The sequence below is a fragment of the Callorhinus ursinus genome, unplaced genomic scaffold (genome assembly GCF_003265705.2).
Source record: "Callorhinus ursinus isolate GAN/ISIS: 27379988/994484 unplaced genomic scaffold, GSC_fseal_2.0 scaffold13, whole genome shotgun sequence".
NCBI lineage: Eukaryota > Metazoa > Chordata > Mammalia > Carnivora > Otariidae > Callorhinus > Callorhinus ursinus.
This window is the reverse complement of record NW_027397075.1, coordinates 35,926,364-35,941,264: the sequence shown is the minus strand read 5'-3', so window position 1 is coordinate 35,941,264 and position 14,901 is coordinate 35,926,364. Positions and strand designations below refer to the sequence as shown.

The 14,901-nt window shown below is 44.4% G+C and overlaps 1 protein-coding gene across 4 annotated transcripts in view; it reads left to right on the top strand.

The window, feature by feature from the left end:
- The window catches only part of LOC112828458 (quinone oxidoreductase-like protein 2), a 38,543-nt gene that overhangs the window by 6,755 nt on the left and 16,887 nt on the right, over window positions 1-14,901 (top strand). For 2 of the 4 annotated variants that reach the window (XM_025877502.2, XM_025877501.2), the window contains exons 7-9: window positions 971-1,052; window positions 4,919-5,100; window positions 7,300-7,528. In XM_025877502.2, coding sequence (XP_025733287.1) covers window positions 971-1,052; window positions 4,919-5,100; window positions 7,300-7,528 — 493 coding nt within the window. The other 2 variants (XM_025877505.2, XM_073900060.1) reach the window with 2 other exon arrangements.

The window sequence follows — 14,901 nt, the reverse complement described above, 5'->3', positions numbered from 1 at the left end:
TTTTTTAAAAGATTTTATTTATTTATTTGACACAGAGAGAGAGAGCACACAAACAGCGGGAGAGACAAGCAGAGGGAGAGGGAGAAGCAGGCTCCCTGCTCAGCAGGGAGCCCGACATGGGGCTCAGTCCCAGGACCCTTAAGGCAGGTGCTTAATCAACTGAGCCACCCAGGTACCCTGAAAACCTTACATTTTTAAAAAAGATTTTGTCTATTCATTTGAGAGAGAGAGAGAGTGAAAGAGGGAAAGCAAGGGGGGGGTAGGGTCAGAGGGAGAAGCAGACTCCCCGCTGAGCAGAGAGCCTGATGTGGGACTTGATCCTGGGACTCCAGGATCATGACCTGAGCCAAAGGGAGACGCTTAACCAACTGAGCCACCCAGGTGCCTCAAACCTTACATTTTAGAGAGTTGGTTTATGTAAACTTGTTTTAGTCTGGTTTTAATGGAGTCCTGTGGTATTTGTTTCTGTGAGGCGTGGTTGGGTGTGCCTAACTAGGGTATTTCAAATTCAAAGGTGCAGAAGTTTCCCACTTTACCTGCAATATTTGCCTCTTGCCCTTTTCAGAGAGATCAGAATTTCTCCAGAGAGGTGACTTTAACTGAATAGTGGCCATTCCTTGATCCCACCTTCTAAACTTCAGCAATGTTTAGTATGAGTGTGATCTTAGGACAGAATTTCTGAAGCAGAAATTGGAGTGGTAGGCCAAAGGAAGAGTTGCCCTTGTCGTGAGGAAGAGGCTCCCTAGAGAGATTAAGGGATATTTTTCCTGGGAAGTCTTCAAGTGGACCAAATTTGCACCGATCAGGCAGTCACATATATAAGCCAGCCCCAAAGCCCGGAGAATGGGTGTCCATGAAGGGCTGAATGAACTGGGCTTTAAGTCCTCTTCTTGCTTTAAAATGTTCATGAAATCATATGATTGGTTGATTTTTGAGGGTTTCTGAGGTAACGTTCATCTTTCTCTGGCAGAGAAACTGTTTTAGTGACGGCAGCAGCTGGGGCCACAGGCCTGGCGGTGGTAGATGTGGCAACGAATGTTCTTCAGGCTCAGGTATTTGCATGTTAGAGTCTCTGTTTACAAAAAATCATACCTCTGGTTTTCGAACATAGAGTATATTCATTCACTCGTTCATAAATATCGTGGGCAGGGCCCTGGGGATATAAAGTAACCCAGGGTAGGATCTTGCCATCTATTTGCCTGCAGACCGGTGAGGGGACATGGGAAGAGATTACTCCTCCTTCCAGTTACTGGAACCTGGCGAGAGCTGACTTGCTTCGTGGCCTCCGCAGATTCTGTTCCCTCGACCTGTAATGCTCTTCTGAACTGTCTCCCTCTGCACTTAAAATTTATTATTTATTTATTTATTTTAAAATATATATATATTTTTAATTTATTCATTTGACAGAGAGAGAAAGACAGCACAAGCAGGGGGAGGGGCAGAGGGAGAAGCAGGCTCCCGCTGAGCAGGGAGCCTGATACGGGACTTGATCCCAGGACCTTGGGATCATGACCTGAGCCGAAGGCAGATGTTTAACCGCTTAACCGACGGAGCCACCCAGGCGCCCCTCTGCACTTCAAATTTAAACTTTGTCCCTCAGGAGATGTTAATCTCTCCTCTGCCCCCTCCACACCCAGCTGTTTGTAGATGGTCTCCTCACATCCTATACTTCTCTTTCATGGTACATACCCCAGTGTGTGGTTAATCCTTTTCTTGGGTCATGACTGGATTACTGTTGCCCTCCTACTTGACTGGAATCCCCATGAAGGCAGGGACAGTGTCTGTTTGGCTCATTACTGTAATCCCAGCAGTTGGCATGTACCTAGACCATAGTAGGCACTCAGTAACTATTGTTTTTTAAAGATTTTATTTACTTATTTGACAGAGAGAGAGAGAGCACAAGCAGGGGGAGCGGCAGGCAGAGGCAGAGGGAGAAGCAGGCTCCCCGCCGAGTGAGGAACCCGATGCGGGACTCGATCCCAGGAGGACTCGATCCCAGGACTCTGGGACCATGACCTGAGCCGAAGGCAGACACTTAACCAACTGAGTCACTCAGATGCTCCTCAATAACTATTTCTTGAATGAAAGAATAAACAAAGGAAAGAAAGACCCAATTCTCTGCAGGGGCATTGCTTTGAGGCTGTGGATGTTCAGATAAGGAGAGGATTTCTTGGAGACAGGAGGCATTTAAGGCGACTTCTGAAGGACTGGTAGCAGTTGAATAGAGGAAGAAGGGAGGTGAAGGCCATTTTAGTGGTGGGAGGGCATGTCAGAAGACAGAGACATGAGATCTCCCAGGATGCATTCAGGGAATTGCAAGCAAGTAGCATCTGTGGAGCAAAGGATCTGGGGAGGGGGGATGGGGAGGGGAATGGAGGGAGATGACTCTAGGGAGGAAGAGAGAGACATGATCATGAGACGCTGAAGAATTTGAACCCTTATTGGAAGCTCTCAGGAGCCACTAAGGACTTTCAATAGGGAAGTGCCATGATCATATTTGCATTTTGCCAAGTTCATTCTGGTAGCGGTGGGGATGTGAGATGGGGCAAGGTCAGGGGTAGTCTGGAGGAAGTAGAGAGCCTCTGAGAGCAATCCAGGCCGGTGGTGATGATACTTGAACCAAGGCACTGGAAGCAATGAATCGGGAGTTACTAAAGTAGAAGAAAATAGAGAGTTTGATCCTCATACAGTTGAAAGAACAAGGGCTTTGAAATCAGTCTGACCTAGGTTCAGATTCCAATGCTGCCTCTAGCTTAATTGCTTCAGTTTCCTCATTGGTAAAATAAAGCTTTCCTCATATGGAGTCGTTGTGGGAATATTGAAATTACACGTGCAGTATGCCTGCTAGAGGGCATGGCATGTTGGTAAGAATCTCTTAAAAAGGGAACCTGTTATTATTAGACATTGAGTGGGAAGGAGCAAACTAGGTTAACTTGTGGATTTGCCGTTTATTGCAGTTGAGAACACAGGAGGGAATGGTGAGCTCAGTTTTGGAAGCATTAAGTGTGAGGTTTTTGTGGCGTGTGCAGTTGGGATATCCAGAAGGCACCGAGATACCCAAGTTTGGAGATAATTGGATTGCTCTGGAATTTCTTCAGGTGGCGTCTCTCCTTTCTCGCATTAAATTTTCTTTGGGAAGGACATGTGAGTTCTGAAAGCAATCTTAGCTACCAGGAGGCTCTCCATGGAATATTAACACATTTCATGTCAAAGCAAGGACTTTTAGCACCTCTCAGTGGGGAGACCAAAATTAGTCTCCTTGTCTAGAACCACTGGCTGTTTACCATTTCTAGGATGATAAAATTGCACCATTTGTTTTGATTAGTGATAGTAGGTTAAGTAGAGAGAAAAATCCACTTCAACTCCGATATTAAAATTAACCCAAGCTGTATATTCTTTCGTAACCATAATGGTTTTCAGCAAAAGTGAACAACAAGAAAATAATAAAAATAACTCAAAAATGTCATCATGCCACCTACTTGGAACAGGTTATTTTGAGAACAACCTCCATTCACAGCATTTCATATTGCTTTCAAAGTGCCTCCACACCAATTATCTTACCCCCGATCCTAACAAACCCCTGGAGATGGGTAATGTGTTTATTATCCTTATTTCACAGATAAAGTAAGGCACCAGGGGAGACGGGTTCGTGGCAGGTCTCACTGGCACCCTTTTGAGAATCGAGATTGTTGCAACTCCCTGACCCTAGGCCAGTGTCTGCCCTCTGGTGTTGTGTGAAGGTACTTAGGGTAGCTTTCTGGTTCAAATAGTTCTGGGTGAGTTTGAAATCTTCTGAGGGCACTGATGATCTTGTGTGTTTGAATGCAAGTTCTGAATGTCACCTTGGGGCCCAACCGCTTGGGCTGGTGGGTGCTGGGCCCGGGTTAATTACTTAACCTCTATGTCTGTGGCACCATCTATAGAATGGGCGTAATTATACTGCCCCCATAATGTTCTTATGAGGTTTAAATAGAATACATGATTGTGTATGTGTAACAATAAATTCCATTTATCTAGCACTTTATTTTTCAAGTGTCTTATGTACAGTATTCGATTTGATTTTTAAAATAAATCTTGTTTTACGGATGAGGTAACTGAAGCTTAGGGAAGCTGGTGGGCAGCATAGAGGTTAAAAGCATGAACTCTGGAGATGGACAACCTGGGCTTGATCCCAGTTCTGCCTCCCATTAGCTGTGTGACCTTGAGCAAGTTACTTAACTTCTTTTGCTTCAGTTTCTTCATCTCTAATATGGGAATGCTCATAGTGTGTGAATCATTGGGTTATTAAGACCAAGTGAGTTATGAATCTATGTAAAGCATTTACAAGAGTACCTGGCACATAGTGAGCATTATGTAAGTATTACATTTGTCTTAGGTAACACTGCTAGTTAGTAGCAGAGCCAGGATTTGAACTCAGGTCTTTCCAACTTGAAGATCTTTTTACTGAATCATGTTTTACCCTCTGAGAAGCCTTTCGAGATCTCGGTCTAGATTGACTACCTCTCGTTTGCACTTCTGCAGCCCTCTGTTCTTCCCCACCTTCACACTGCTGTATCTTGCTCTCTTGACTCTAGGCTTGGGTATCTTTATTACTTGACTCATAGTAGGTGCTCAGGAAATGATGGTTTCATCCATATTTGGAGAAGACTTTCTGAGTGTCTCCTGAATCATCTCCTAGCTAGACTCATTGGGGTTCCAGGATTCCTGGCAATGTCAATCCCATGGCCAGTGGGTGTGGAGGGGCCAGTGTGATGGTGCTGAGTGTTGGCCTTGACGTGTGGGATTGAGGCTGATGCTAGGGCAGCAAGGTCACGTTGGTTTCCTCGGTTAGTACCCTTTGGTGGGAAGCTGGGTGGGTAGGGTGAGCCCCTCTTGGTACACATTCTGGGTCATCAGAAGCTTTGTGTTCTCTGTGCAGGTGATAGCTGCAGCCGGAAGTGACGAGAAGTGCAAGCTGGCGATGCAGAAGGGCGCACAGTCCACTGTGAACTATGGTCAGGGCGGCCTGAAGGAGGCAGTGAGGAAGCTGGTGGGCAGTGGGGGGGTGAACGTGGCCATTGACACTGTGGGAGGAGATGTCTTCCTGGAGGCGCTCCGCAGGTGCGTGTGGTGGTCTTTCCAGAGGGGGCTGGACCTGGGCGTCTGCTGAAACCTTTCCAGACCTGCCTGCCTTCTGGCCTTCCTTCTCTTCCCTTTTTGCTGCTCACTTTTCCTGTAGGCTTTGGTGTCAACGAGAACAGCTGAGTGGGAGGGTGAAAAGGAATAGAAGCAGAGGGAAATCAGGAAATGCTTAAATATAGAAAAACAAGATATCCAACTGGAAAATATCCAAAAAGTGACTGCAGACTCTCTTGTTGGCAATATTGGATGCTTTAGAAATTATGCATGTGTTAAATTCAGCTATGCTGGGCCCCATTAACTACTTTATATACGTAGTGTGGGTAATTCTTGGGATCATCATGCAGATGTTAGCATGACCCTGGGGGGCGGGGGTGGTGGCAGGTCCCTAGCTCACCATGCACCAAAGTACAGACTCTTGATCTCACTGGTTTCAGAAGCAGCCAGTGAGTTTTAGTGGGACTGTTGTATCCACACCAGTTCTCATTCTGTTTTTAACCAGGGACTCTGGAGTGTTCTGTTAATACTGGTTTCATTTCTCCCGTCATCCCGGCAAGCACAGTTTTGTGGTTTATGTCAGTTTAAAGTTGAAGAAACAGAAGCGGACAGAACAGCGTACCCACGGAAGGGACGCAGTTGGTTCTGTGGCCCCTGAGCATCAGTGCACCGTCCTGGGTGCTGCTATGCTCAGAGAAGCAAAGACAGGAAGGTGTTGACTCCACAGAGAGCCAGGACAGACAGCTGCTAGTTCTCACATCCCTCTTGCCTTCTGGGTAACGGCTAACAGTGTTAGCACAAGCACTTCTCATTTCCCTCTAAAGAAAAAAAAGCAAAAAGCAAAAACCAAACAAAGATACACATATTGTGTATCAAAGATGTTTACAAATTTTTAAAGAAGATTTTTATTTATTTATTTGATAGAAGGAGAGAGCACAATCAGGGGGAGCAGCAGAGGGAGAGGGAGAAGCAAACTCCCTGCTGAGCGGGGAGCCTGATGAGGGACTCGATCCCAGGAGTTGAAGGCAGTTGCTTAGCCAACTGAGCCACCCAGGTGCCCTGCTTATGGCTTATTTTTATGTTTTCCTACTGAAGAATCCAAAGTGCCATAGAATGGTTCACCTCTGCCAGTTTGTCAGGTCAAGAGGAATTCCCAGCTGGGGGTTTAATGCATATTGCTTTTTTTTTTTAAAGTTGTGGTAAAATACACGTAACATTATAAACATTTGTTAATGTAAAATTCAGTGGCATTAAGTATGCTCACAATGTTGTGTCCCTGTCCCCAGCAAAGACTCTACACCTGTTAAATAGTAACTGTTCCTCTCCTCCCCCACCTCCCTGATAGCTTCTATTTTTTTATCTCTGTAAATTCATGTAGATTGCTTTTTTCATTCTACCCTTTTTGTGATTAAAAAAATACATAACGTCAAATTTGCTATATTAACCATTTTTTTACATTAACCATTTTTAAGTATATAGTTCTGTAGTGTAAAGCATATTTACATTGTTGTGAGACAGATGTCCATCACTTTCTCATCTTGCAAATCTAAAATTCTTTACCCATCAAATAATAATTCCTATTTCTCCCTCCCCCCAGCCCCTGGTCACCGCCATTTTACTTTCTGTTTCTATGAATTTGAATACTTTAGATATCTCATATAAGTAAATCATACAGTATTTGTCTTTTTGTGACTTGCTTATTTCATTTAGCCTGATGTCCTCAAGGTTCATCCATGTCATAGCATGTGACAGCATTTCCTTCCTGCTTAAGGCTGAACAATATCCTCTTGTATGTATATAACACATTTTGTTTATCCATCTATTGGCTGATGGACATTTGGGTTGCTTCTCCCTCTTGGCTGTGGTAGATAGTGCTGCTGTGGGCTCAAGAGTGCAACTATCTCTCCAAGACCCTGTTTTCAGTGATTTTGGATTAAGACCCAGAGTGGCATTGCTCGATCATACGGTAGTTCTATTTTTAATTTTCTGAGGAACCTGCATACTGTTTTCCAGTTGCACCATTTTATAGTCCCACCAATAGTACATGAGGGTTTCCCTATATCCTTGCTAACACTTGTTATTTCCTGTTGTGGTGGTTGTTGTTTATAGTAGCTATTCCAGTGAGTGTGAATATATATATGTTGCTTTTTAAAATAAATTCTTTTCCTTGTCCTTTCTTCCCAGCCTGGCATGGGAGGGCAGGATCGTGGTGGTGGGTTTTGCTGGAGGAACCATTGCTTCTGTGCCGGCCAACCTTTTGCTCTTGAAGAATGTCTCTGCCGTGGGGCTGTACTGGGGCCGATACAAAGAGCAGAACTTTCCCGTCTTCTCCAGAACCCTGTCCTCGGCTCTTCAGTACTGCCAGCAAGGGCGCATCCAGCCACACATCGGAGCGGTTTTTAAGCTGGAGGAGGTGAGATGCTCTGGAGGGGGTGATGTGGCTGAACGCCAGGACCTAATCGGTGTCAAACGACTGGGTGGTTTCTCTCTGGGTTCCATAAATCCTCCTTTTATGGAATGAAAAGGTACAAACGCAGTGCAGAATAATGGGGTCTCACAGGCTGCCGGGTGACGGGATTTCTCCGAGCCTTCAGGCTTGTGTGGTGGTCGCCCCAGGCCCAGTGAGCCACCGGGGAGGCTGAATTTGTGCGGGCCACAAAGGAGCTGGATTTCGAGGGCTCTCCCTACGTCACTGGTTTCTTAAGCAGAGGGAAGTGATGGTACTTTAGAAAATCATTTACCCGTGTTTATATGAACCCTGAACTCCATAACATACCGGTCTGAGAAGGAAGCATTTAACTTGACCTTTGATTTTAGAAAACAGCCGCTTTAAAGTACAACCAGATGATCTAAGCTGAGGTTCTCTGAACAAAACACTAAATCACTCCCTGCGTCATCGGGCTGTAATTCATCCATTAGTCACCGTACTGAACTTTGTTGGGTCTTCATTCCCTTTTTTCATTCCCCCTCAGTCCCATTAATGTGGCTTAAACTTGCTCCAGAGTGTAATTGTGGGCATGCATAGGCAGTATAATTGTAAATGTGAATCTGTTAGACATTCGCTGTGAAGTCCTTTTTTTCTTTTTTTTTGGTTTAATTTGCTTTAACGTTCAAAAGACTGTTTTGGTGACTCCAGCCAGCCATCGTTGGCCGCGCCATTTTGTTCATATGCAGATTAGCGAGGCCCAGCTGTCAGTGCCAGACTTTGTCGCCCGCCAGCCTTCCATTTGGATGTTTTTCCCAAGAAAGTGGTTTACTTTCTTCCTCTTCCTTTTCGTATGTTAGTCCAGAGGGTCGCGTTGGGTGGGAAAAAGAGAACCGGACTGGCCGTCGGAAGACTGGTCGGATTCTACTCCTGGCTTTGCCTTCTCCGGTGGCAACCCTGTGGAAGTCTCCTCTCCTTTCTGACCTGCGGTCTCCACGCCTTGACAGGGGGTGATGCTTCAGGGGCCACAGCCAGGATGTGGGCAGGTGGAAGGAGACCTGAGCAGCCTGGGTTCTGGGGACCCCTCCGCTGCAGGGCTCTTGAGTAGCTGCGCATCTTTACCTTTGCATTCACCTTTTTCTTTTGTGAAAAGGTTTTGCAGCTTAAAAACTTGAAGACCACCAGTTTGAAGAATTTCTGAGTCCCCTTCCATCTTGTGGCTTTTATCATATGTCTTGTGAGCCGAGGTTTGCTTCACCCGAGGCTCACGTATACCTGTTGATGAGGGCAATTAGGACGGGCCCGCAAACGCTGGCTAGTTTGAATCACCTCTTCTCCCCACTGACCTATGTTCCAGGTGCTGCTCAGGCAGGAGACAAAGCCAGATTGGGATTGTTGTTTTATTTATTTTTTTAAATTATTTATTTATTTTTTTAAAGATTTTATTTATTTATTTGTCAGAGAGAGAGAGAAAGCACAAGCAGAGGGAGAAGCAGGCTTCCTGCGGAGCAGGGAGCCCGATGCGGCGCTCGATCCCAGGACCCTGGGATCATGACCTGAGCTGAAGGCAGCCGCGTAACTGACTGAGCCACCCAGGCGTCCCAGAATTATTGTTTTAATCACTCACATTAAAGTTCTCTTCTCTTAAACACGAATTAACTATCTAATTACTAACCTCCTGTTGGCTTCCATTTGCCCAGCTCCTTTCCAATGAGGGCTCTGCATGCAGGGTTAACCTGGTTCTTCCCACTCTGCTGACCTTCCTGCTATCCCGGGGCCCTCTGATGAGGCCATTCTCCCTAACCATTTCATCTCATTAACACACCCTCCATTTATGATTTCTTCTCTCTGTCTTTTTTCCCATCTGTCAACTACTTAGAGGGCTAGTAATAGAATTGGCAGCTCCCATGTATTAGGTGCATACTGTGGGTCAAGAACTGTGCTGAGCACTTTGACGTGCATTTTCTCATTTCGTCTTCATAATGCTCCCTTGAGCTATGAACCATTTTTATCACATTTTACAGATGAAGAAATCAAGACTGCTCGGTAGTATGTAGTAAGTGACAGACCTGGAATCCAGTCCAGGTTGGTCCGATGCCAGAATTGGGCTCCTCACGGCTATGTTGGACTCTCTCCTCAAGCAAGCCAGGAAGTTGCTTCCTAGAAGCCTTATTTCAGAGTATGAAGTTTGTCCATCCATTGGAGAATTATCTATATGAAAGAGCTATCTTGCCGTTAAAACAACCAGGAATCTTGAACAAAACACTAAATCACACCCCCGTATTAGGGCTGTAGTTCATCCATTAGTCACTGTATAGGCGCTACCAGAATTTATATATTTTGTTTTTTTTTCAATGAAGATGATTAAATGAATGTATATAGTTAACTTCACTTAATGTGGGTAATATTTTTCGTGTAAATCTGTTAATGTTTTAGAAAAAATTATTTATCAGAACCTGCCTGGGCTCGGAAAATGACCACTGTACGAATATATACAAGTATGTACATATAATAACCAGAGACACCAGTGCTTCCTAGTTTGCTTTTCTCCTGAATATGTGGGCTTACAGATTTTACCGTGATAGTTGATATTAATGACTACATACTTTGTACCCTAGCCGGTATGGGGCACGAGGTATGGGCTCTCATAGCACTCCGTGCGTCTTCTTTGTCTATTTGTAATTGTTCAATGCTTGTCATTCCCATAGACCGTAAACTCCATGTGGGCAGGGGGCCATGCATCTCCTTCTCTCCAGCTCCTGGCAGGTACTCATCTATCTGTCGAATGACTGACTGAGAGTAGGAGGCTATCAGGTCAGACCACCTGAGTTCAGATCCTGGCCCTACCATTTAACTGGCTATGGGCAAATTGCTCACGTCTATATGCTTGAGTATCCTCATCTGTAACGGGGGCAGTAATATACTCTACGCACTAAGGTCGTTGTGAAGATTAAATAAGATAACACATGTAAAAGCACATAGACACTCACTGTATTGTGTAAAGCAAAATACCAGCCCGTTATAAAATACAGAGTTGAGCTCTTTTGGGTTCCATGAACTGTAACACATTTGCGTGGACATTTCATGGGCAGGATTAGAGAGATAGTCTTTAGATTTTGAATTTTAACTAGAATTTATTATTTTCTGAAGTGTAGCATCCTTGCCCTGACAGGTGGGCCATGCACGAGCCCTGTGATCTGTCCGGGGGATGGCCTTATTCAGAGGTGCCAAGTCTGCTTTCTATAGGGAGATGCTCACACACGTCTCAACCAGACATAGGACTTACACCTCAGAGATCTGAATTTGTTTGTCATATAAAGGTCAGGGAGGTCGCCACATGAATAGATTTGATAGATGGAAATTGTTTACTTGGAGTTTCCTGAGTATATCTTTGGAATATTCTTAAAAATTAAGTTACTCTCTAAGTTTAGAGAATACATTAGTTTGAGTCTACTATTCCAGACCCAGTTCAGGCCCTGGCCCCTTGTCACCCTTCTCTAGTGATGGCTCACACCACTGATCCCTGCTTTCATACAGCCAGACCCTGTCCCTACAGCCCATCTCCTAACACTTGCGGTCACATGCTTTCCCTGGCAGGAGAGCCGATCCTAGGCAGGGCCTCCACCATGCTCTTTAGGGTGGGAGCTGCTGCAGCCCTGGTGCACGGTGCTGATCTGAAGGACCTGTTGAAGCGCCGACTTCCCCAGAAATTGGATGCGGGGGTCTGGGTAATGCAACCGGGAAGTTGGGGAGGAGTTTACTGCATGGGGCAAGATTTGACAAATGAAAGATGAGACAGATTGCTGCCTTTGTTCCTCCTGATGGAGTATGTCAACAAGCAGTGGGCTCTATATGGCCTCTCTGGAGAGGTCCCCCTGGAGCTATGACTGGTTCAGGATCAGTAACACACACCTCCTTCCTTGATTCACTTCACCTTTTCCCTCACCTTTGCCTCCCTGGGATTACAGTGAAGTGTTAGGGCATAGATTTTTTTCTAAAGATTTATTTATTTGAGAAAGAAAGAGAGAGAGAGGGAGAGAGAGAATCCCAAGGAGACTCCCTGCTGAGTGCGGAGCCTGACCCGGGGCTCGATTCCATAACTCAGATCATGACTTGAGCTGAAATCAAGAGTCAGATGCTTAACCTACTGAGCCACACAAGTGCCCCTATGGCATACGTTTTGACCAGGCTCTATTTTCTAAGGAACCCAGGCTGACACTTAGTTTTGAAGATTTATTTATATTTGTGTTTCATAATACATGGCTTGACTTTTTTTTTTAAGTTAGGTTTATTGACCTGTCATCTACAGTTAGTAAAACTCACTCCGAGCTTTGACAAACACATAGTCATGTAACCACCCCACAGCCACCAAGATATAGAACGGTTCGTCACTCTGAAAAGTGCCCCTGTGCCCCTTTGTCATCAATCCCCTTCTCCTCCCCACAGCCCCTGGCAACCACTGGTCTGTTTTCTCTCCTCATAGTTTTGCCTTTTCCAGAATGTCATATAAATGGAGTCATACCCAGGAGGTAGTCTTTTCAGTCTGGCTTCTTACAAACCTTGTGTAATACTTCTGAGGCTCACCCATAGATTTTTTTTTTCAAGATTTTATTTATTAGAGAGCAAGCATGAGGGATGGAGAGGCAGAGGGAGAGGGACAAACAGACATCCCCTGAGCAGGGAGCCCCACATGGGACTCGATCCCTGGACCCCAGAATCATGACCTGAGCTGAAGGCAGATACCTCACCTACTGAGCCACCCAGGTGTCCCACCCATAGTTTTGCATATGTCAGTAATTTGTTCTTTTTTTTTCTTTTTTTTTTTTACTGCTGAAGAGTGTTTCTTTGTGCGGGTGTTCCACAACTTATTTTTTCATTTATCAATCAATAGTTGTTTGATTATTTTTAGTTTTTGGTGATTATGAATAAGCCTTCTATAAACATTCACATACAAGTTTTGTGTAGACTTTTTTTGTTTTTAATTTTAGGACAGGGATTTCTGCGTCACGTGCTAAGCATATGTTTAACTCTTATAAATTTGTGCAGACATTTAGTTGGCTTTATTTACAGAGCAGGTTTATTCCCCCCAGTCTCCAATGGTGCCTAGTTAACATCATTAGATGAGAATGTCCATTTAAAAGAAATCTATGCAGAATCCTACAAATGCCAGTTATCGATGCTCCTCAGGAAGAGACACGCTTGACTGTGTCCACTGCTCTTTCGCTTTGCCTTCCTGTCTCTACCGCCCAGGTTTTGAAGACACGACCACTATTATTTTTTTTTTAAGATTTTATTTATTTATTTGAGAGAGAGAATGAGAGATAGAGAGCACGAGAGGGAAGAGGGTCAGAGGGAGAAGCAGACTCCCTGCTGAGCAGGGAGCCCAATGCGGGACTTGATCCCGGGACTCCAGGATCATGACCTGAGCCGAAGGCAGTCGCTTAACCAACTGAGCCACCCAGGCGCCCCACGACCACTATTATTGCATTCCTACCAAAGCCCATACATAGCATGTTGGGTTTTCTATTTTTTGGTATATTCTAGGTGAGACACTGATGTTCCAGTATGCATTATCTGTTTGTACACTTCGGGATTTTGTTTGTACTGATTTGCTACTATACGGTTAACTTACTGCTTATCAGAGTGGTGGTATTATTTTGCATTCCCACCGACAATTTATGAGAGTCTAATTGTTGGGCGCCTGCCAGAACTCTATACTGTCGGGTCATTTTCCTTCACGTTAGCCATTCTAGTAGGTACCTGGTGGTATCTAGTTGTGGGTTTAATTTGCATTTCTCTATTGAAAAATGATCTTGAGTATCTTTTCATATGCTTACTTGTCATCTGTATCTCTTTTTTGGTAAAATGGGTTGACTGACTTTTAAAAGAAGATTCAGATCAACTTGTATTAGAGAAAATGAGATAATAAATATAATTAAACTGGGACTGTGTATCACTAACTAAACATTTTTTACCATTTAAAAACAATCCCACTCAGTCCCAGGTATATTCATTCATTCATGAGTTCATTTTATTCATCAACTTTCATGGGGTATTCTGTATGCCAGTCAATAAAAAACTAAGACTTAAGGAATTTCTTTGTTTTGTCGGGAAGCTCTCAGGACAGGGTTATTATTGGGGGAAGGGGTGGTTTCTACATATCTCCAGAGACAAATTGAATTATGGCTTCACCCACTGTGAGGGAGGGTTCTGGGGACAGCCTGTGGATCTCTCTGGGGAGCAGTATGGAGCACCTTCCCTTTCCACAGCTGGTAGAATGCAGAAGGAAGAAAATGTCCCCAGGCATCTGAATTAGCTATCAATAGACTCTGGTCTAATGCCCTGCACTTTCCTTCCTAGTTTCTCACTCAGAGCCTCACATCACACTTATTAGGCATCCAGTTCTTAAGGCCACTGGTTGTCTGTTTCCCCAGCCCAGATGGAAACCACAGGGTAGAAAGGGGACAGAGTTGGGTTATTTTTAGAAGTATCTACAATCACAGGGAAGTGGCAACTGGACATAGAAGTAACAGAACATCTGAAAAACAGAAGGGAAAATCACGGATCTTCAAAGTCATGAGGTTCCCAAATCATGGAACAAAAAGTGTATGCTTCCCACCAAGATTATCTTTCAGAGAAGTGAGGTAAATGTGTACTCCATTTTTATAAGTATTTATATGCAAAATGATTAAAAAGAAGCTCTAGCATTTAAAGGAACAATATTCTTTTTAAGTTAAGGTTTACTTGTTAGGAGATTCCTTATTTCTCCAGGATGCCAGGTAAAAGAAGTATCACTATCTTGAATCGTGCGTGCTTTCCCGAGTATTTTCTTTCGTTGGGCTGTGACAGATCTCTGGGAACACGCGGCTTCTAACTGAGAGGGAGAGATGCAGCTGTGAGTCACCTGAGCTGTGCCTCCAAGTGATCGTGATCGGCAGGGCAGGGGTGCATGTTTCAAAACACGTGTCTTAGACCTCTTCCACCTCTTTTGAGTACGTCTAAATTTGCATGGATTGGAAAGGTCTCCGTGAGGCACAAAGACCCTCAAGACAGATGTTTTTGAAACCGGGGATTTTGTGCTGCAGAGAATTGATTCGTTTGATTGATTGGTTGGTTTCTCTCCTTATCTTTATTAATTTTTTCTATGCTTTTGGGGAAGGATTTCAAGTGGGAAGGGTTGGTTATTCATATGCCTCATTTCAAAGCACATTTGCACGGTTGGACCATCTTTTGTTTTTACGTCTGTGTATTTCTGGATGTCGGTATTTACTTACTCCCTTTATCCTCACTGCCCGCTACTATCCTCCACTCTTTTTCCTCTCCTCAGACTCACTCTCCGTAGTGTGTTTGGTACATGTCCT